This window comes from Myotis nattereri (genome assembly GCF_964212035.1).
Source record: "Myotis nattereri genome assembly, chromosome: 15".
Taxonomy (NCBI): Eukaryota; Metazoa; Chordata; class Mammalia; order Chiroptera; family Vespertilionidae; genus Myotis; species Myotis nattereri.
The window spans coordinates 47,068,739-47,091,313 of NC_138090.1; the positions used below are offsets into that span (position 1 = coordinate 47,068,739).

Genomic DNA, 22,575 nt, shown 5'->3' on the forward strand with positions numbered 1-22,575 from the left:
CTATAAAGAGGGTATTTCATTTTTATACCTTTTACTCTCCCCGTCCCTGCCCCCTCAGTTCCCCACCCGCCTCGGCCTGCTCTCTCTACCCAAGCTGTACTAAATGCCAACTCTTTTTTCTGTCTTTCCTTCCACAGAGGGAGCTGGGGAAGACACACTCAACTTTCTTGTAAATGCTATTATAATAAAAAGCATTCGAGACCAATCAAATCCTTAAATCCAGAAACAAGTAAATGTGGCCAATTATTTCCTGCACGATGCCCTCCTGCCCCCCGGTGGGATTGCCTCCTAAGACAGGACATCATCCGAGGGGGCTGCCTGGGCCGGCCGAGGACCCTCCCTGACTCCCCCTCCCCTTTCTGCCCTGTACCCAGCCGGGTGGAAGAGACCGGAGTGGTGCTGTCCCTGCAGCAAACGGAGCGACGACGTTCTCGCAGACCCCTGCAGCCGGCCACCCCCTCTCAGAAGGACACCCCCAACCCTCAGGCCAGCCTTGGTATGGGGCTGGGGCTGGGGCTGGGAGGGGTTGTGTCCCCAGGATGCTTAGGAGAAAGCCCAAGAGCCTTAATACGGTTCACCCCATGTGTCCTGCCTCCTTCCTTTTCTTACCTTAAGATCACACCAGCTCCTGCGGTGCTCTCGGACTAACTGCACCAGCCCCTTTCTGTGCCTCAGGGCCTTTGCACATGCCGTTTCCTCTGCCCCGAAAGCTCTCCTCTCTTCTGTCCTCCCTCTTTTCCTGTGGCCCTGGGATGATGGCTTCAGTCTTGTGCTCTCTGCTCTGGGTACCTGCCGTGGCTCCCCATTGCGCCCACCCTTCACTTCCCGCCTCCTGCTTCACTGCTCTTCGGCGTCCGGTCATCGTGACCCTCCCAAATCTGGTTCCTTTCTACCTCTTCCTTCTCCCCGGCCCATGTCCCCTCAACCCGGGATGAGCTGCCCTCTCTGTTTACTCTTCAAGGCCTCACCTGCTCCAAGCTGTTGCTGGCAGTCCATGCGCCTGGGTGTGGTGTGGGGTCGACAGTCTCCTTTCCTTTTCTGGCTCAGAACTGGCTCGGGCGATGTCTTGACCCGCAGCGACTTTAGAACCTCTTTGAGGGCCTTGGGCCAGTCTTTTCCCTCCAGAGCCAAGTGGCCGAATGCTGCTCTGTGCGGTTGGAAAACGGGGTCCTGCCATGTCGATTTTAAATATTCGAGTATTTCCCCACCACTGGGCAATTGCTACTCTCTCGGGCCTCCTGTGTGCCCTCCCCACCCCACGTTGCCCCATGACCAAAGGGAAGGCACCCGGCCCAGCAAGGGTTCCCCAGGACCCAGCTCCCCAGCGCCGTGAACGGTGTCCACCCTGATTGGTTGTTGAAGATGTCAGCTATGCTCCCTGGGGTTGGCGGGGAGGGCTCTGCCCCTCAGCCCTGGGTACCATCCTGTGTCCTCCCCATCTCCATGTGCCCTGCAGACGTCTCTGGTCCCCGGATCCTGGCCTTCCTACACCCCCCTGCCCTGAGCGAGGCCACCCTGGCCGCTGACCCCCGCCGCTTCTGTAGCCCTGATCTCCGTCGCCTCCTGGCACCTATCCTAGATGGGACTGCGGTAGCTGCCACCCCCAGCGCACCCCCAGCCACACGGCGCCCCCCGAGCCCCCTTCCGGTAAGCAATCCCTAGCACTGGAGCCCTGAGGATCCGGGCTGCTTTGTTCTTTGGCTTGAACCTTGCGGGGCCTCGGTTTCTCCATCTGTGTAGTGGGAAGGTTGGGATGACATGGGTCCCGGGGTTTTCTTAAGACCTAGATTTCAGATTGTTCAACTGTGATCTGGACCAAAACCGGGGGTGTGTTTGGATTGGCGTGGGTGGCCCCCTCCTGGCTTGTGACAAAGCACCAGGCTCTCTGAACTCTGACTTCAAGGACTCAAGAACGTCTAATGTCTTAAATTACACGACTCTGCATTCAAAGCCTGAATCTGCCACTTACCAGCTGGGTTACCCCGAACAAGTGGGGCCTGTTTCTTCACCTGTAAAGTTTGGATAATGGCAAATACCCACCGCGTTGGTTATTGTGAGGGTTCACGGGAAGACCTTAGTAGGAACCTGACGCCTAGTACGTGCTCAATAGGCCATAGCGGTTGCTGTTTTTACATAAGAGTCCAGATAGCCTGACCTTTGACTCAGGGGTCCATATTGACTTTCCTCATCCCGGCCCTATTTTCCCAAATATCTTCTCTCCACCACAAAACTAGGTTGTGACCTTTGACCTCACTGTTCGTCCTTGGGATAGCAGTACTTCTGCATGGTTTCCCCTCCAACCCCCACCCCAAGACCTTTAACCCCAGAGGGCCTGCCTGTCTTGGCCTCGGGCTCTGGTCTTTCAAACCTTTGATGTTTTTCCTGTTGACCTGATCCCGACACTCTTTGAACACCCAGGTTCAGACCTCATTTGCATTTGCTATTTGACCCTCTTGGTGTCCAGCTGTTTGAGATCTGACCCTCCCTTCTGCTCCCGAGCTCAAATGTCTAGACCAGCGGTTCTCAATCTGTGGGTCGTGACCCTTTTGGCGGTCGAACGACCCTTTCACAGGGGTGGCCTAAGACCATCCTGCCTATCAGATATTTACATGACGATTCATCACAGTAGCAACATGACAGTTATGAAGTAGCAACAAAAATAATTTTATGGTTGGGTCACAACATGAGGAACTGTATTTAAAGGGCCAGAAGGTTGAGAACCACTGCTCTAGACTGTCTTACTGTTGACATCGCCCAGGCTCAAGGGATGCCTCTACTCTGTCGCCTCACAGGCTGATCTCCCAGATGAGCCACCTGTGGACACGGAGAATGCACACAAAGTCTTGGCCTCTGGGAGAGACCTTGAGGCAGTGGAGACAGATCTAGCCATAGCTCAGGTAAGGACAGGCGTGGGGGCCAACATATCTGAGCTTCAAAGAAAGGTAGCGGGATGGTTGAAGGGATGAGTGGGTGGACAGATGGACAGACCATTGCATTCATTAGGTGGGTGGTGGTGGGTAGATGGATGGGTGATGTTTGGACAGATGTTTGGATAAAACCGTGGTCGGCAAACCGCGGCTCACGAGCCACATGCGGCTCTTTGGCCCCTTCAGTGTGGCTCTTCCACAAAATACCACGTGCGGGCACGCACGTACAGTGCGATTGAAACTTCGTGGCCCATGTTCAGAAGTCGGTATTTTGTGGAAGAGCCGGTATTTTGTGGAAGAGCCACACTGAAGGGGCCAAAGAGCCGCATGTGGCTCTCGAGCCGCAGTTTGCCGACCACTGGGAAAGACCTTTGGTTCATTGGATGGATGATGGGTGGAGAATGTTTGAATTATTGAGTGGATAGATCAATGATAGTGGCGTGATGTGTTAATTATCTATTTCTATATAACAAATTACCCCAAAACTCAGCACCTTAAAACAACTCACGTGTATGATGTCACACAGTTTCTGAGAATCAGGAATCTGGGAGCTGCTTAGCTGGGTGGTTTTTGCTCAGAGTGCCTCATGAGGCTGAAGTCAAGCTCTCAGTCAAGGCTGCAGTCACCTGGGGCCATAGAGGACCCACTTCCAAACGCATGCACAGGGTTGTAGGCAGGACTTGGTCCCTCGCCAGCTCTGGCTGGAGGCCTCCTTCCTGAGCTGTGGGCCTCTCCAGAGGCTGCCTTTGTGTCCTCACACCCCGGCAGCTGGATTTCCCCACGGCAAAAAATCCAAGACAGGGTGAGCCCAAGACCGAAGATGCTGTCTTTTATAACTTAATCTTAGAAGTGACATTTTTCTGTAATGTAGACCAACCCTAGTACAATGTGAAAGGCAACCACATTCAAGTGTGAAAACCAAAATACAAGTATCATTGGGGCTCCATGACAAAGTCACTTCCCATGACAGCATCCGCTGCAATTCCAGAACGTCCTCGCTTAAAATCAGGTCTGGGTGCAGCGAACCCCCATCTCAATCTGTTGGCCTGTGAGTTGAAGAGACAAGTTATCTGCCACCCACATACCCCACATACAGCTGTGGGAGAGGCATAGAATTACTGCTCTATGCACTCCCATTCAAAAGGGTCAATGGAGAACACACAGGTGCCACTGGTCCACAGCAGTTTTGAAATACAGTTAGGCAAATATCGGCAGTTCCTTGATCAGAACTCGTTCCGACGACTTGCCAGCTTTTCTTCGTGGTGGTTGGCCCGGCCTTCTGGGCTTTGGGCTCCTTTTTCATAAAATGCAACATGTGCTGCAGCGGAGTGGTTTTCATACCTGGCTTCCTGCTGAGGGAACTTTGGTGGTCCAAAGGTCTCTTTCCATTTTGTTCCATTTCTGTCCCTTTCAGTCCAAACTGGCAATGTTTCTCCCCATATAATTCTCTTAAAATTTTTTCATGGGTCTTATGTGAATTTCTTTGGGAGTTCACACCATTAAAGTCACACCCACAAATTTCATGGAGATAGAACCTTGTCTACCTTGCACTGCTGCTGAGATGGCTGAGTGACAGAGCCCTGAAGTTGAAGAGAAGCCCTATTGTGTTTGGGAAAATCTATGAGGCACATCCCTAAATTCTAGAATCTTTTGTCTGAGTCTGAAGGATACTGCTAGGTGCCACCTTTGATCTCTCTGAGGGTTTAAAAGGTATGTTATAGTCACGCCCTGGCTTCATCTTTAGACCATGCTTTCCTGAGAGCGCCCGTCTTGGCTCAGAAGCCATTTCTTAATTGCAGCATCATTTGCCATCCGGGGAGTTCCCAGAGGCAGCTAAACCCAAGGTGAAAGACACAGTCCTCCAGACTACCAAGTCTGCCCAAGTTCAGGGGTCCTCAGGGCCACCCTCACTTCACACCATCTGGATTAAAATTCAGAGATTCCCACAGACTCCCTCAAGTTCAATGTTTTTCTAGAACGAGGCATAGAACTTAGGAAAGTGCAATAGTTATTATTACAGTTGTATTACAGCCAAAAAAAAAAATATTATAACCAAAGGACGAGATGCATAGGGTGGAACCTAGGACTGGGAGGGTCCCAAATTCAAAGCTTCCATGTCCCAGGGAGGTGTAATCCTCCTGGCATTGAAGTGTGACACTCACACACAGAGTATTGACACTCAAGGAAGCTCACTCAAGCTTTTAAGGTTTGGCAGGCATGACTGGTTGAGTTCCTGCCCAGGTACTTGGACTTGATCACCATCTCTTCCTCCCCCAAGACACACACTTTCCTTGGAGGTCAGGCTGATTTCACACGGCCCAACCCCAACCCTCTACTCACATGATTGACCTTTCTGACATAGCCAGCCCTCACTCACCCTGAGTCATCTTGTTAGCATAAACCAGTGGTCGGCAAACTGCGGCTCTTTGGCCCCTTGAGTGTGGCTCTTCCACAAAATACCACGTGCGGGCGAGCACGGACAGTGCGATGGAAACTTCGTGGCCCATGCGCAGAAGTCGGTTTCCGGCCTTGGCGAGTCTGGTTTGAAGAAGTACTGTTGATATTTGGCTCTGTTGACTGATGAGTTTGCTGACCACTGGCATAAACTATCAGGCATGGCCCAAGGGGCCCACCATGAACAGCAAAGACACGCCTATCACTCAGGAAACTCCCTTGGCTTCTATGTTCCCTCCCAGGAGCCAGGTCAAAGGCCAAACCTCTTTTTGGGTAAAGTTAATGCTTCAGGATGCAGGAAGATTGAGAATTTTCAAGATTGTCAAGTCCCAGCTCCTTCGTGTTTAACCTTTCTTTCTTTCCTTTTTTAAAATCTGTTTTTATTGATTTCAGAGAGGAAGGGAGAGGGAGAGAGAGCTAGAAACATCAATGATGAGAGAGAATCATGGATCGGCTGCCTCCTGCACACCCCCACTGAGGATCAAGCCTGCAACCCAGCCATGTGCCCTTGGCCGGAATCAAACTCGGGACCCTTCAGTCTGCAGGTCGACACTCTATACACTGAGCCAAACCGGTTGGGGCAACATTTCTTTATTTGGCTTCTCTTTCCTCTTGCCTTCTTCTCCAAGTAGCAAGAAGAAATCGGGCTGCTCCTTCAACTGTCTGCCTAGAACTCTCCTTAGCTAGATCACTCAGGTCACTAGTAACATTTTTTGTTTGTTTGTTTTCCACACAACTGCAGGTGGCAGTGTTGCTAAACTTTCAGCTACTACACATCAAAAATCCCCTCTCCTCTGTTCAAAGAACATGTTCCTCACATCCTTTTAAGCCCTCCCTGGCACACTCCTCTAGGGTTAGCTCTTTACTAACATTTTTTCAAGGTAACCTAGGTCTTCTCTCCAGGGCTCTCCAGGCAATGGGCTTTTGTTACAGCAGTGCTCCACTCTTAGTACCAAAATCTTACCTGTAATCTACTTCTGGATAACAAGTTACTTTTTAAGTTAGACATTTAAAAAAGCAATTATGTGCCTGGCCAGTGTGGCTCAGTGATTGAACATCAGCCTATGAACCAGGAGGTCATGGTTCAATTCCTGGTCAGGGTACATGCCCGGATTGTGGGCTCGATCCCCAGTGGGGGGTGTGCAGGAGGCAGCTGATTGATGATTCTCTCTCATGATTCATGTTTCTATCTCTTTCTCTCCCTCTCCCTTCCTCTCTGAAACCAATAAATATATATATTTTTAAAAACCAGCAATCATGTATTACCTCACATCATTTCTGAGGGTCAGGAATCTGGAAGCCACTTAGCTCGGTGGCTCAGGTCTCTCACGAGATTGCAGTCAAGAGGTCATCCGGGGTTGCAATCATCTGAAGCCTTGACTAGACTAGACCCGTGGTCGGCAAACTGCGGCTTGCGAGCCACATGCGGCTCTTTGGCCCCTTGAGTGTGGCTCTTCCTAAGCCTTAGGAGTACCCTAATTAAGTTAATAACAGTGTACCTACCTATATAGTTTAAGTTTAAAAAATTTGGCTCTCAAAAGAAATTTCAATCGTTGTACTGTTGATATTTGGCTCTGTTGACTAATGAGTTTGCCGACCACTGGCCTAGACAATTCATTTCCAAGGTCACTCACTGGCTGTTGGCAAGGGATCTGTTTTTTGCCATGTGAGTCTCTCCATAGGGCTGCTCACAACATGGCTTTCCCCAGAGCAAGTGATCCGAGAAAGAGAGTGCAACAAAAGCCATGGTGTCTTTATAACCTAACTAGAGGCCCAATGCACGAAGATTCGTGCAAGAATGGGCCTTCCTTCCCCTGGCTGCCGTCACCACCTTCACTCTGGCCTGAGCCGCCTTTCCACCTTCCCACGCTGCCCCGAGGCCAGGAGGGGCTGGGGCGGTGCAGAACGCCTGCATCATGGGAACAACGCAAGCCTCCTGCCCCAGCCCTGGCCACTCAGCACCTGCGTATGCAAATTAACCCGCCATCTTTGTTGGATTAATTTGCATACTCACTCCTAATTGGCTGGTGGGTGTCACAAAGGTACGGTCAATATGCATCTTTCTCTTTCATTAGTGTAGATGTTGGAAGTCACACACCATCATCTCATCAATAACCTATTGTTCCCAGGGCAACCCTAGTCACTGTACTAGGGGACTACACGAAGGCATGAGTACCAAGACGAGAGGATCCTCAGGGGCCATGCTGGCTGGTTACCACAGAGTCCTACCCATTTTACAGATGGGAAACCTGAAGCTCAGAACGCAGCAGGCACAGAACTCCGAAGTGGGGGAGCTGGAACACGAGCCCAGGCCTGTCCAAGGCCAAGGCTAATGCTTTTACCTCCCTCCTGCCCTCCGCAGGACGGCGATGCCCTGGATTTGGAGATGCTTGCCCCCTACATCTCCATGGATGATGACTTCCAGCTCAACTCCAGTGAGCACCTGCCCAGGCTCTACCACAGACCTCTGGGGGTTGCCCCCCGGCCTCGCGCTCGGAGCTTCCACGGCCTGTCTCCCCCAACTTCTGAGCCCTCCCTGCTGCCCCGCTGGGGCAGTGACCCCCGGCTGAGCTGCTCCAGCCCTTCCAGAAGGGACACCTCCGCCCCATCCATGGCTGGGGCTCGGAAGAGGTGAGCCACAGTGGAGGAGGGATACCAAGCGAGTGTGGAGGGTCCCCTGACCCCCTGTCTTGCTCCTGCCTCCTACTCCAGCCTCATTCTCATCACCCCTCCCACACTGACCTGCCCAGGCCGTACCCACAGTGTGCCCCGCATGGCATGTTTGTCCCAACCTCTATGTCTTTGCCTAGGCCTCTCCCTCCTTCTGGAGTGCACTTCACTGTGCTCACCATCTAATCCAGCGGTTCTCAACCTGTGGGTCGCCACCCCTTTGGGGGTCGAACGACCCTTTCACAGGGGTCGCCTAAGACCATCGGAAAACACATAGATAATTACATATTGTTTTTGTGATTAACCACTATGCTTTCATTATGTTCAATTTGTAACAATGAAAATACATCCTGCATATCAGATATTTACATTACGATTCATAACAGTAGCAAAATTACAGTTATGAAGTAGCAACGAACATAATTTTATGGTTGGGGGTCACCACAACATGAGGTACTGTATGAAAGGGTCGCGGCATTAGGAAGGTTAAGAACCACTGGTAATCCAATCCCACCAGTCAGCCAGGCCCCCTCCGTTGGGACATATTTATATCTGGCCTACTGACGGTTTTTGTCATAGTTAAGAGGACTTGCCACAATGTCAGAGACACTGTCTGGAACTAAGTTTCTTTCTCTTTTTTTAAAAATATATTTTATTGATTTTTTACAGAGAGGAAGGGAGAGAGATAGAGAGTTAGAAACATCGATGAGAGAGAAACATCGATCAGCTGCCTCCTGCACACCTCCTACTGGGGATGTGCCCGCAACCAAGGTACATGCCCTTGACCGGAATCGAACCTGGGACCTTTCAGTCCGCAGGCCGACGCTCTATCCACTGAGCCAAACCGGTTAGGGCTGGAACTAAGTTTCTAATACCTTTGAGAATCTATTGAAAGCTATGGACTCTTTCCCAAGAAAATTGACCTACACATAGAGACACACACTTTGCATATAATGTCAGAGGGTCCGTGTCCCTCTTCCAAAGATGTTAGATTCCTAATACTTAAGCTTTTGCTCGCCAACTTGTGGGCACATGCCCATTCAGTCTCCAGAGTGGTCTCCACTGTCCACGTGAAGCTTTTATGCACACATCTCAGTATTCCCCAAGGCTCCCAGCTTGACACTGGGTATACAGTTGGTGCCTAATAAAAACTTGTTAAGCCCGGTCGGCGTAGCTCAGTGGTTTAGTGTTGACCTGTGAACCAGGGAGTCACTGTTCAATTCCCGGTAGGGACATATGCCCAACCTCTCGGTCCCCAGTGTGGGCTCGGTCCCCAGTGTGGGGCGTACAGGAGGCAGCTAGCTGATTGATGATTCTCTCTCATCATTGATGTTTCTCTCTCTCTCCCTCTCCCTTCCTCTCTGAAATCAATAAAAATATGTTTTAAAAAAACTTTTTAAAATGAGGAAGGTAGTAAATTAATGAATATAGTAGGTGGAGGGATAGATAGATGATGGATGGATGGTAAGTGGGTGAGTGAGTGGATAGATACGTGAATGAATGAAAGTATAGATAGATGGAGGTTGTATGGGTGGGTGATGGATCCTTGGATAGATGAATGGGAAGATAGATTGGTGGATGGATGGATGAATCAATGGCTGGATGGGTGGATGGATGGATGGATGATTGGACAGGTGGATGGATGAGTAGATAAATAGGTGCTTGGGGGAGTAGAATGAATACTCATCATCTACTCATACCGGTGCCCCCACCTGCCCATGTTTGCTGTGTTCTGAGATTCCTGCCTGTTTTCCTCCAGGACCCTGGCCCGGAGCTCAGAGGATGAGGCCGAGGGGGCAGAGCTGCTGGGGGTGAGACCCCCTAAACGGTCCCCCAGCCTAAGACCCGAAAACTTCCTACTGCCTCCTCTCAGCCTGGTATGTGTGGGGATTTGTGGGGTTCTCTGGCCCTCAGAACCCAGCAGGCTTAAGCTTACCCTTCTATGGATGGGAGAACCAGAGGGGACAGGGCTGATAGTCAGATAGAAGGTCGGTAACCCAGCTGGAGCCAGGACCTTGATATTTTAGCTCAGGTAAGGGGTAAGAAAGGGCTTCGGAAATGTATGTAAGTTGGTCGGAAGTACTAAGAAGACATTTAAGCAGGGGGAGGGGGACAAGACAAGGGTCAGTATCTGCTCCTGTGGGTCCCCTTTCAAACCTAGAACAGGTCTGGCCTTGGATGATTCGTGTAGTGTTAAGAGTACAGACACTAGAGTCTGACTGGGTTCCGGGCAGCCACCTAGTGACTGAGACCCTGGGCAGGTGATGTCCCCAAACTGAGTCTCAGTTTCCTCACCTGGAAAGTGGGAGAGTTACATCTCACAGGACTGCCATGAGAAGCAAAGGAAACCAGGCCTTTCACTGCTCCTGAGCGGGTGACAGATAGATGCGATAGAAAAGAAAAGCAAACTAGACCAGCATCCCTTCCCCTGCATTCTCCCTGCCTCGTCTTGCCCTGGTTGTCAATTCTGCACAACAGCAACCCTTTCTAAAAACCAGCCGAGACTGTGACTTCCACAAGGCCTCCCCCCAGGATGTTCCATGGTTCCCTACTGCCCACAGACGAGCTCTCTGGCTCCTCACCCAACAGGGCTGTTTGAACATGAGGGGTGCGATGGATAATATCAATAGCTTATACACTGAGTGGCCAGATTCTGATGACTGGCCAGATTATTATGACCACCCTATCAGTACTTCATTGACACTTCCAAAAATACTGAATATTGAAAACTTCCTAAGCAAATACCCTCAGTCTGGCCTGCGCCCTCTCGCATCTGGGACCCCTCAGGGGATGTCAGAGGCTCGGTGCACAGATTTGGCCCGACCCCCACAGGCCAGGCCGAGGGACCCCACCGGTGCATGAATCCGTGCACTGGGCCTCTACTATGTATATAAGATCTTTAGTTAATCTCTTCCTGCCCTCCCCCCTACCCTTTTCCATCTAAGATTCATCAGTCTGTTCCATGTTTCCATGCCTGTGCATTAAGCATCTGCCCCCTGGCGGTTGGTGCGTGTCATAGCTGCCGGTCGAACAGTAGAACAGTCGCTTAGGCTTTTATATATATAGATTATTTGCATAACTAATTCACTTCACTGCACTGATGGGGTGGTCATAATAATCTGGCCACTCAGTATATTTACGAGTGCCTACCACATGCCAGACACTGACTGTACTAATTCCTTGCATGATTAAATTATTCAATCCCCACGACCATTCTTGAAATATCACCATCATTGCCCACACTTACAATGGCCAGTTTAGGTAATGGCATCCGTCAGAGTCTGGGCAAGAACCACACGCTCACAGGGGGTGTTGAGCAGAATTTAATGGGACTGTTGGCAATGGTGTGGGCAGCATGTGAGGAATCAACAAGGGCAGGTGCAGCGCCCCTGGGCCCGCAGTGTGGGGAGCTGGCACCACCCCTCGCCTGAAATCAGAGAGCAGGGGATGGTCACTGTGTAACGGACAGTCCATGGATCCGGGCTGCCTGTCACTGCGTGAGCCAATTAAGCAGAGAGGGTTGAATCATATGGGAGCGTTTATTCCAATCCTGCCGGCAGCATGGGAGAGCAGCGGGTCATCCACAAAAACCCGCTCTGCAGCCCCCCATAAACCAGCTGTATATGTAGGGCAGGACAAGGATTACATGGGGAGGCAGGGATTACAGGCCTGGGGAAGTAGGCTCTGCAGGCTGGGGTGGGACTCCACTGTTTGGGCAACAAGGGTGTTCATCTTCCCATGAGAAGGGACCGCATTCCAAGGTTGACTCCCAGGTCCCGGGGGCGTACAACTCCCAGCCAGGTCAGAATGTCCTTTCTTTAACCAGCACAAGGCGATCATGGTTACCAGAGCTTGATTAATAACCATGGCTGGTGCCCAGTATTCTATTCTTGCCCCCTAACAACTGGGTCTTGGAGAAGGGGGGCTCTGCCTCAGAAGAGCTGGAACCTTCTGTGGAGGGACACAGCCAACCGAGGACCCAGCAGCTAGAAGATCAAACACCCTCCTCTCCTTCCTCCCACCTGCGGGCACCTCCCATTCCATGAATCCAACGGGAACACTCAGAGCGCGGTTGTGCCTTGATGGGGTCCACACACAGAGCCTGCTGGGCACAGAGGGGGGCACACGGCTGGAGGGACAGGCGGAGGGTGTCTGGGACGGTGACTTCCCAAAGTCACACAGCTGATGAGCAGCCACTGAACCCCACCGTGCCCCTAACCACTGCACCGTCCTGCCTCCTTGGATATTGATCTCCATGATGCTGGTTTTGTCTCTGTCCTGCAGAATTTCCTCCTGACAGGACCAGCCCCGGGGCGGCAGCAGGATCCCAGCACCCACCTCCTGGAACTGAATGAGCCCCTGGGTGAGTAGCAGCCTAGCTATGCAGACGCCCTGGGCCCCCTCTGGGAGGGGAGGGGACGCCCCGAGGGAGGCTTGGAATCTGGGCCTAGCCCCACGCCTAGACCTCCTGAAGCCTGTGTCTGATTACGCCTTGGGGCTGAGTCACACCTCGGTCATGACCAGCTGTGTGGTTAGGAGAAACAATTTTTGCTTCTGGAGTCTCTGTTCCACCCCCACCCCGTCAATTAGGATCTATCGTAATAGCTCTTACCTCAGGGAGATGCTTAAAGACTCGTGACACAGGGAACGCTTAGCATGAGACCTGTTCATAGTAAACACTTAAGAAACGCTTGCCTCGGGGCCACGCTGCTTCCATGGCACCTCTGCAGAGTGCAGGGTGCGAGACAAACCGCTCTCTGGTCTGTGATACTATGACACCATCTTCCAGCACAACTGCCAGTAGCCGGAGCTCCACTTGAAACCTCCAGGCATCGGCCAGAGAGGTCTTTTCAAAGCAGGAATCTGCCCCTGGCCTGCCTCTGCTCTAAAGCCTTCCATGGCTCCCTAGTGCCCTTCGGAGAGACTCAAGTCTCCGGGGTCTGGCTGCTGCCTCATCTCAGACCACACTCTGCTTCTTCACACCCTCTGTTTCGGCTACATTTGCTGTCCTTAGAGTCATTCTGTCCTTTTATACACGTAACAAATGTATCTATAGAACACACAGGAAATGCCAGACACGGTCCTAGGAGCCGGAGACACACTGTGAAGGAAACATAGACATCTCTGCCCTTGCAGAGCTGACATTCTAGTGAGGGAGAGAGGCGGTTCAGAGATGTTAACGTAAAAACATTCAAACCTGTCAAGAACTTTTGTGAATATATTTGAGCCAACCTGTTGACAATTGCCAGGAAGCAAAATCTCAACGTATTGGGATAATGCTCTGGAGAATGGTGGTATTTCACCTTGTTTTATACGTCACATTCAAAGGAGACGTCAGTGGGTCACATGAAATCCATTGGTGATAGATTAGAGAGGCGGGAGAAAGCCAAGGGGGGGGGACCTCTGGGATTGGATAAAAAGTAAAATGATAGACACCTACTTCTTTTCCCTCAGTCAATAATTAACGTGATAACAGTAACAATGAAGGACTTTGTGGTGTCGGTCCTGGCACCCAGGGCATTTGGTTGTGCCCGGAGGCGTCCGGAAAAAGGGGAAGTTACAAGCTACCCTGATATTTCTGTGATGTGTTATCATCGATGCAAAAAGACAGTAGGCTCAGTTAAGGTAAAGGTTGACCTTGTGGGGAAGATACTGGCCTAGGACATGACTAACCACCGCAACAGTAACCGCTCTGAGCTCGTTTTCATTTCAGACCATCCTTTGTGGTTACCGTAGGTCTCTAAGTTTGCAACACTGCCCTGCAGGCCTTCCCTGAGCTAGTCAGGTCAGCATGTGGTCTCCCCCCCCCCGCCCCCCCGCCCCCCGGCCCCGTCCACAGAATGAAGAAACAAATACAGTAAAGAGTGCAGGAGACAAGAAGTGCTACCGGAGAAAATAATGCATACAAAGGGACAGGGAGTCCCGGGGTGGGGGAATTTCAATTTTATGATTAGGCGTGGTCTCATTCAGAAGGTGACGTTTGAGCCAAGACCTGACGTGAGGTGAGGGAGTGAGCCGTGACAGTTTCTGGGGGTAGAACATTCCAGATGGAGGGAACAGTGAATACAAAGATCTGGGGTGAGGGTGCATCTGTCTTATTTGGGGGAAATAAGACCAGAGTGCTGGAGCAGAGAGAGGAGGGGAGAGAGGGGTAAGGCAGATTCCATAGGGCCTCTGTAGGGCACTGCAATGGCTTTTAAATCGTCTTGCTTGTGGAGGCTGCCTCAGGGCCTTTGCATGTGCTGACCTGGGTACCTGAAATGTTTTTCCATCTATTCTTTGCTTAATGACTGCAACCTTTATTTTTAAGTTTTTTTAAAAAGTTATTATTATTATTCTTAAACCTCACTTAAGGATATTTTTCCTTCTTTTTTTCCATTGATTTTTAGAGAGAGTGGAAGAGAGAGAGGGAAAGACAGAGAGAAATATCAATGTGAGAGAAACACATCGATTGGTTGCCTCCTGCAGGAAGGAGCCTGCAACCGAGGTACATGCCCTTGACCAGAATCGAACCTGGGACCCTGAGGTCCAAAGGTCAACGCTCTATCCACTGAGCCAAACAGGCTAGAACTGAGTGCATCCTTGAGATCTCTATCAAATATTACTCCTTCCATGAAGCCCCCCCCCTCCCCCAACTTCCTAAGCTCAGGGCTCATAGCACTCATCACAGACCATATTTACATAGGTCAGTGGTCGGCAAACCTCGGCTCGCGAGCCACATGCGGCTCTTTGGCCCCTTGAGTGTGGCTCTTCCACAAAATACCACGTGCCGGCGCGCACGTACAGTGCGATTGAAACTTCGTGGCCCATGCGCAGAAGTCGGTTTTCGGCCGGGGCGAGTCTAATTTGAAGAAGTGGCGTTATAACAAGTAGGGGGTATCGGTTGGTCGGGCCACGGGAGACACGGGCGCAGGCGGGCCTCGGGATACGCAGCGTGGGGGAGGCGTGTGCGATTCATGCACGGGTTGAGTGAGCCAGCCAGTCAGCAGTCTCATTGTGCAGTGGTAAGTGCTAGTCGCATCCGCAAATCGTGCGGCGGGTGACAAAAGATAGACGAAACAAGTATACAAGACGAGTGTGGATGGGAGAGTTGGAAGGGGTCGACCTCAGCGAACGTACCTCAATCAGATTGAGGACGTTTTTAGCAAAGGCCAGCTTAGGAGCACCCTAATGAAGTTAATAACAATGTACCTACCTATATAGTTTAAGTTTAAAACATTTGGCTCAAAAGGAATTTCAATCGTTGTACTGTTGATATTTGGCTCTGTGGACTAATGAGTTTGCCGACCACTGACATAGGTGACTGTGTAGCTATTTGGTAATTGGCTGCCTTCTCCCTGTGGGTGTGAGCCCTGTGAATGCAAGCGCCAGGCCCATCTTGGTCACTGCTGTGTGGGCAGGCTGGCCAGTGGCTGGGCACAGAGCGGATCCTCGGTATATATTTGTAAAGGAGGAGCTAATATTTATCTAACACTCACTCTGCCAAGATGTGTGCTAAATTTACATACATGACCTAACTGACTCCCCTCACTAGAATGCCAGCCCCACAAGGTTATGGAGTTTCATCCATCCTGTTCCCTGCTGTGTCCCCAGTGCCTGGCGCACAGTAGGTGTTGCGAGAAAATGCACACCTGTCCGAATTCAAATGACAGACTAGAGAGTGGGTGTCCCCTCCCCTCTCGAGAGCTGTCCCTTGTGGCAGGCGCACTGGAATTCGCTAGCAAAGGCAATATTTATCCTATTGCGAGGGTCCCTCCTCCAGTTCCTCCTCAGCTGAGTACGATGGCGTTTACAACCTATTCCAAACATCGCCTAGGTCTTATGGTCTCCTATTGGGTTATTAAAAAAAAAAAAAAAAAGTCCCTGACCGGTTTGGCTCAGTGGATAGAGCATCAGCCTGCGGACTGAAAGGTCCCAGGTTCGATTCCGGTCAAGGGCGTGTACCTTGGTTGCCGGCACATCCCCAGTAGGGGGTGTGCAGGAGGCAGCTGATCGATGTTTCTCTCTCATCAATGTTTCTAACTCTCTATCCCTCTCCCTTCCTCTCTGTAAAAAATCAATAAAATATATTTAAAATAAAAAAATAAAAAATATAAATGGGCTGAGGCCTTTTCTAGCTGCCGTGGATCTACCTCCCTTTGTCTCAGGGAGAATCTTCCTGGAACACGTGCCACCAGCCACGTGCACAGCTCTCACACCCTCTCCCCACCCCCCACATCCTGTTTGTTCTGGGGAAATTCAGTCACCGACTGGCCACATGCTGTTTCTTTTCTATGAAGGTGAATCACAGAGGCATGTCTTCTACAGTGTTCACTAAATAAGGTAGACAGAAGTGTCTCGGTTTCCCAGGTAGCAACAGAACTAGTTATTGTTCAGAGCACTTCCCATGGATTCACTCATTTACTCCTCACAGCGGTCTTGGGAGAGAGGCAGTTATCGGCCCATTTTACAGATGAGGTAACTGAGGCACAGAGAGGTCAAGTCACTTGCCCCAGGTCACACAGCAAGTAAATAGCAGAGCCTGGATTCAAACTCAGGTAGAGTCTGGCTCCAGGCTCCTTACCTACTGTCCTAAATACCCTGGACACCTGAGAGCAGAACTTGCCCAAGATTTCACTGCTACTTGAATCCAGGACTGCCTGCCTCATCACCCACTTTTAACTGTCAAGAAGGGCCCACGGGTGGGGGTGACAATTCCCCACTGGTTTACCTTCTATCTCCCCCCACAGGCCTGGGCCCTTCACTGCTCTGTCTCTACCCGGATGAGGACGCCACCCAACGCAAAAGCCACTTCCAGCCGGTGACAAGCTTGACCCAGGCCCACTGAGCCAGCTCCTCTTCCCATCTCTCTTCTTCCCAGAAAGGACCTCACCCACTCTCCAAGCTGGCAGCCAATGCACAGTGGCCCCTGCCCACCTCGGGCCTACCTCAGTCGTCGCCCCGTCCCCCTCCCCCATCCGGGGGCTCTTTGGGGTGGTCTCAGCTCAGTGACCTCTGGGAGGGGGTCTCCGGCCCCTTCCTCCTGTCTCTCAGGACTTCCCTTGGGGTTCTTCATACTGGTTACCTCATTTCTTTCTCCAACTCTCTTGGCTTCATTTTGGGTAACTAGGGGTGGGAGGCTGGGGTTGGGATCTGTGTTTCTAGGCCCTGGGGTGTATTGATAACCATAATCAATCACATTTCTTCCCATCTATCTTTCTTTTATTATTGCTCCTATTTTTTTGTTTTTCATGCTGTTTTTAATTGCTATGAATCGCCGGGAGTCCATAAGAATGTGGAACTCTGATCTTCACACCCCCACTCAGGTGTCAATGGGGAGGGGAGCCTCTGGGCCAGACCCCCCCCCCCCCCCGCTACCCAGTGACTTCTCATTGAGCCCTTCGCCTCCCAAGCAGCCATCCAGCTCTGCCTACCTGGCTACCTCCTCCACTCTGGACTTCTGTTGCCCCAGCCTTGCCTGGACACTGACTTTACTCTTGAATCTCCTATTCCAGGTATAGCCTCCAACTTCCTCTAATTGGCTGCTTCCATACAATACAACCTCCAGCCTCCCTTTGGTTGCAGACTGTGCAACCTCAGACCTTTCTGGTTCTGGACTGCACAACTCCCTACCTTCCGTTTCTAGACGGCACAACCTCCAACATGGTCTGGTGGAGACCTAGCACCCTCCAAACCCCTCTGACTCTAGATCTCACAGTCTTCTGCTTTCTCCTTCTGGACTTCATGACCTCCAACTCTATTTTCATCAGAAGTTGTCTGATTCTAGACCTCACACCCTCTAAACTCCCTCTGGCTCTAGAACCGCTGACCACCGGAATCCTCTGGTTCTAGAACTCAATCTCTTCCTCTGGTTCTAGACCTCTCCCTGTAAACTCCTTTGTTCTAGATGTCACTCTCTCCCATTCCTGCTGGTTCCAGATCTTACAACCGAGTGTTTTCTCTGATTCTGGACCCCACAACCCCATGCTTCCTATTGGCTCTGCTCGTCCTAATCTGGAACACATCTGGTTCCAAATCCAGACTTTCTAACCTCTAAATCCCATGATTCCCAGCTCATTCCTTTAAACTTTGTACACTCAAGATTCGCTTTTCTCATCAAAAAGGAGAAAACTGAGTTCTGTGTCTTTTTAAAAAAATATATTTTTATTGATTTCAGAGAGGGAGAAGGAGAGATAGAAATATCAATGATGAGAGTCATTGGCTGGCTGCCTCCTGCATGCCCCACACTGGGAATCAAGCCCACAACCTGGGCATATGCCTTGATTGGGAATCGAACCGTGACCTCCTGGTTCATAGGTGGACATTCAACCACTGAGCCATGCCGGCTGGGCTCTATGTCTTGATCTTATAACCAATACCTCCAAAACCGGACACCATGCTGTAGTTCTTTTTTATTCTAGATCTTATGACCTCTACCATTCACTGGTTCTAGACCACACAACCTCTAGACCTTGCAATTTCCAGGGCCCTCTGATTCTAGATCTGATTATCTCCCTTTTCTCTGGTTCTAGAACTTGGCCTCAAACGTGTCTGATTCCAGACCTCATACTATAGTCCCTTGGTCCTCGACCAGTGATGGCGAACCTATGACATGCATGTCAGAGGTGACACGCGAACTCATTTTTTTTGGTTGATTTTTCTGTTAAATGGCATTTAAATACATAAAATAAATATAAAAATATAAGTCTTTGTTTAACTATGGTTGCAAATATCAAAAAATTTCTATATGTGACACGGCACCAGAGTTAAGTTAGGGTTTTTCAAAATGCTGACACGCCGAGCTCAGAAGGTTTGCCATCGCTGTCCTAGACAGTCTCTAATTTCTTCTCACTCCAGATCTTGTTACTCCAAATTACCCTGAGTTAGAACCCAGCCTTCAAACAGCTTCTGATTATAGAACTTGCCTTATAAATTTCTCTGGTTCTAGACCTTACAACGCCCAACTCTTGATTCTAGATCATATGACTGCAAAACCCCTCTAGAACTTCGTCTTCAGGATTTTTTCTAATTCTAGTCCTTACTCTATAAATTCTTCTGGTACTAGGTCTCACAGCTGCCAACTGCCTCTGGTTTCAGATACAAATTCTTCTGGTTCTAGAACTCAGCCTTCAAATGCTTCTGATTCTAGAATCGGAACCTCACCCTATAGATTCCTCTAGTTCTGAATCTTACAACTCCCGACTCCCTGATTCCAGACTCCAACCACCTAACTTTATTTTGGCCTTCTCACTCCACTCAACTTGCCCCAATTCCTACTCTTCTTTCTTGTTTTTAATCCTCACCTGAGGATACTTTTTCCATGGCTTTTCAGAGAGAGTAGGGGGACGGAGGAGCGGGGAGAGAGATTCAATGTGAGAGAGACACATTGACTGGTTACCTCCTTCACGTGCCCCAACCAGGGGCGGGGAGCACACCTGCAACCCAGGTAACTTGCCCTTGACCAGGAATCAAACCTGAACCCATCTATCTGGTGTGGCCCAGTGGTTGAGCGTCAATCTATAAACCAGGTCACAGTTCGATTCCCAGGTGGCGGGCTCGATCCCCGGTGTGGTGCATGCAGGAGGCAGCCCATCAGTGATTCTCTCTCATCATTGATGTTTCTATCTCTCGCTCTCCCTCTCCCTCTCTGAAACCAGAACCCCTTAGGTGCCTGGCTGATGCCCTAACCACTGATCCCACCGGCCAGGACCCTACTCTCTTTAAGTCTACCCATTCAAGGTCCCTGTCGTCCAGGTTTCTCTTCTCATGGACTTCATGCTCAAACCTTTCCATTCTCAATCTCATATCCTTAAATTTTCTCTACTCCCCACCTCAGCCCCCCAGATACGCATTTACTTTTATTTTACCCCAGGTATGTGGGGAACCTAGGGCTCCCTTACCCTCTGTGGGGGGTTCACAATCCAGGAGACTTCCCCAGCCACAGAGGCACACGCACAGCCCTATCCAAACATCTCGAGGTGGGGCGAGAGGCCAAGACTCCTCAGTTCTCTGCCACCACTCATGTGTCCCTAGACCCCCTTCTACGCTGGTGCTACTCTTGGCTTTCCACGGGAAAGGCCTTCCTCTCTCAGCCCATTCACCCCCTTTGGGAAGGGCACTTTTCACTTTGTGCGTTTTGTTTTTCAGGGAATTGCCTGTCCAGATGGGTGCTAGAGGGGGAGAAGGGTCTCCCTCCCCCCTCCCTCCCACAGGGCCCTCAGTGAATAAAACTGTGCTAGGCTGGGGGATGGGGAGGGACTGGCCCGGCCACACTGGCTCTGGAACCCACTCACCTCCATACCACCATAAAGACCTCGCCTCGGTAGGCACCAGAACTCTGTGTGTTGACTCATCTGTGGAGTTTACTTTAGGGGGTGTGGTTGCCCTGGGTGACAGGTGTCCCCGTCACTTTGTGATTTTGTACATATGTATGTGACTCTGTTCCTATGTGGGTCTATGTAACGTGACTGGTGATGATGTCATACTGTATATATGTGTCTTTGCGACATAATTCTATGAACCTGGGTGAGGAGGGCACTGTAATTCCTTCTACATGTATGTGTTAGTGAGTGGAATACTTTTGCCTAATGTGTTTCTTGTTACTTCGGGTTCCTGTGTTCCTGAGTGTGAGTATTGTGATTTGTTTGGTTTTTGTTTATTTTTTGGTTGTGTGTGTGTGTGTGTGTGTGTGTGTGTGTGTGTGGTGTTGAGGTTCTGTGCACATGCACAGAACTGTTTGACACTATAATTCTATGTACTGATGTCTGTCTGACATGATGCTCTGTAGTTGTGTGTGTGTGAGAGAGATTGCTTGTCTATAGATTCATGTGCAGACAGGCTGTGCCTCTTCCGTCCTGTCTCTTATCACCCTCTCTGGTGTTCCACATAGGAATATTTTTAAATTATATATATATTTTTTATTTTTACAGAGAGGAAGGGAGAGGGATAGAGAGCTAGAAACATCCATGAGAGAGAAACATCGATCAGCTGCCTCCTGCACAACCCCTACTGGGGATGTGCCCGCAACCAAGGTACATGCCCTTGACCGGAATCGAACCCGGGTCCCCCCCAGTCCACAGGCCGACGCTCTCTCCACTGAGCCAAACTGGTCAGGGCAACACAGGAATATTTTAAAAGTATAAAAACCACTTTCAAGACTTGGCATTTGCTGCCCCCTCTGCCTTCAATAGCTTTCGCCCTACCCCCCTCTTCCCTTGTTTATCTCCTCATACTTTAGCTGCAGGCTCAGACATCCCCTCCTCCAGAAAGTCCTCCCTGCTTGTCCCAGCTGGGCGAGATCCTCCCACAGCCTCCTGACGGTGCGCCAGTCCCCATCACAGCCCTAAGTACTCTGTCCCACTCTGAATATTTACAATGGAATGAATGTAAAAAGTACTGACGCTGTGTCAGGCCCTCCGCCAAGCATTACTCATGTGATTTATCAGACTCTCCTCTAAACCTCTACAGCAGGCATGACTGTCATCTCCATTTTACAGAGGGTAAGACTGAGGTTTAGAGGGGGTGATCACCTGCCCAAGGTCACAAAGCCGGGAAGGGCTGAGCTGGACTTGAGTCCAGAATTTATGTCCATCATGGCAGCCTTCCCACACAGACACCAAAAGATTCTTAAAAATTGCTCTGGCTGGCGGTGTAAGTGGTTAGAGCAGGGGTGGGCAAACTTTTTGACTCGAGGGCCACAATGGGTTCTTAAACTGGACCGGAGGGCTGGAACAAAAGCATGGATGGAGTGTTTGTGTGAACTAATATAAATTCAAAGTAAACATCATTACATAAAAGGGTACAGTCTTTTTTTTTTAGTTTTATTCATTTCAAACGGGCCGGATCCGGCCCACGGGCCGTAGTTTGCCCACGACTGGGTTAGAGCATCGGTCCACACACCCAAGGGTTGTGGGTTCGACTCCCTGTCACGTGCAGGTACTTGGGTTGCTGGTTTGCTCCCCACCCCAGGTCAGGGCGCCTGCAGAAGGCAGCCAGTCCATGTGCCTCACACTGATGTTTCTCTCTCCCTCTCTCCCTTCCTTCCGCTCTCTCTGAAAAGCAATGGAAAAAATATCCTAATGTGAAGATTAATGAAACACAACCAACTCTATCCTGCAAGGTGGGCTCTGGAGCAGCAGAGTGGGAATTCAGAGCCCAGGAGTCAGGCGGGACAGGTTCAAGTCCCGGCTCTGCCACTTCCTTCTTGTATGAGCTTGGGCAAGTGCACTGACCTCTGCAAATCTCAGTGTCCTCATTTGTAAAAAGGAGACCATGCTAGTATCTCCTGGGGTGAACTTTGGCTGATTGGGGGTGGGGAGTCAGCCAGCCACAATTAGATTTGGGGGTGGGATGGCTAGCATTTCTGGGAGGCAGCCAGGGCAGCGCCCTATGGGATTTAACGCTGCAGGTAGGCACCGGTAGGGGTTGAGGGCGGAAAGGATGGTCTGGAAGTGTGTACAGTGCGTGAGGGTGGCGTCCGGACATGGTGCATGAAGCTAGACTCTACAGCAGCGGTTCTCAACCTTCCTGATGCCGCGACCCTTTC

The 22,575-nt window shown here is 50.5% G+C and overlaps 1 protein-coding gene across 4 annotated transcripts in view; it reads left to right on the plus strand.

Annotated features, from left to right (window-relative positions):
• Positions 1-18,706, plus strand: part of HIF3A (hypoxia inducible factor 3 subunit alpha) — a 36,124-nt gene extending 17,418 nt beyond the window's left edge. For 2 of the 4 annotated variants that reach the window (XM_081108185.1, XM_081108184.1), the window contains 7 exons: positions 138-496; positions 1,457-1,647; positions 2,793-2,897; positions 7,744-8,012; positions 9,811-9,928; positions 12,336-12,414; positions 16,781-18,706. In XM_081108185.1, the coding sequence (XP_080964311.1) occupies positions 138-496; positions 1,457-1,647; positions 2,793-2,897; positions 7,744-8,012; positions 9,811-9,928; positions 12,336-12,414; positions 16,781-16,878 (1,219 nt within the window). In that variant the 3' untranslated portion in view covers positions 16,879-18,706. The remainder of the gene's footprint in view (positions 1-137; positions 497-1,456; positions 1,648-2,792; positions 2,898-7,743; positions 8,013-9,810; positions 9,929-12,335; positions 12,415-16,780) is intronic. The other 2 variants (XM_081108187.1, XM_081108186.1) reach the window with 2 other exon arrangements.
• Positions 18,707-22,575: the final 3,869 nt, after the last annotated feature.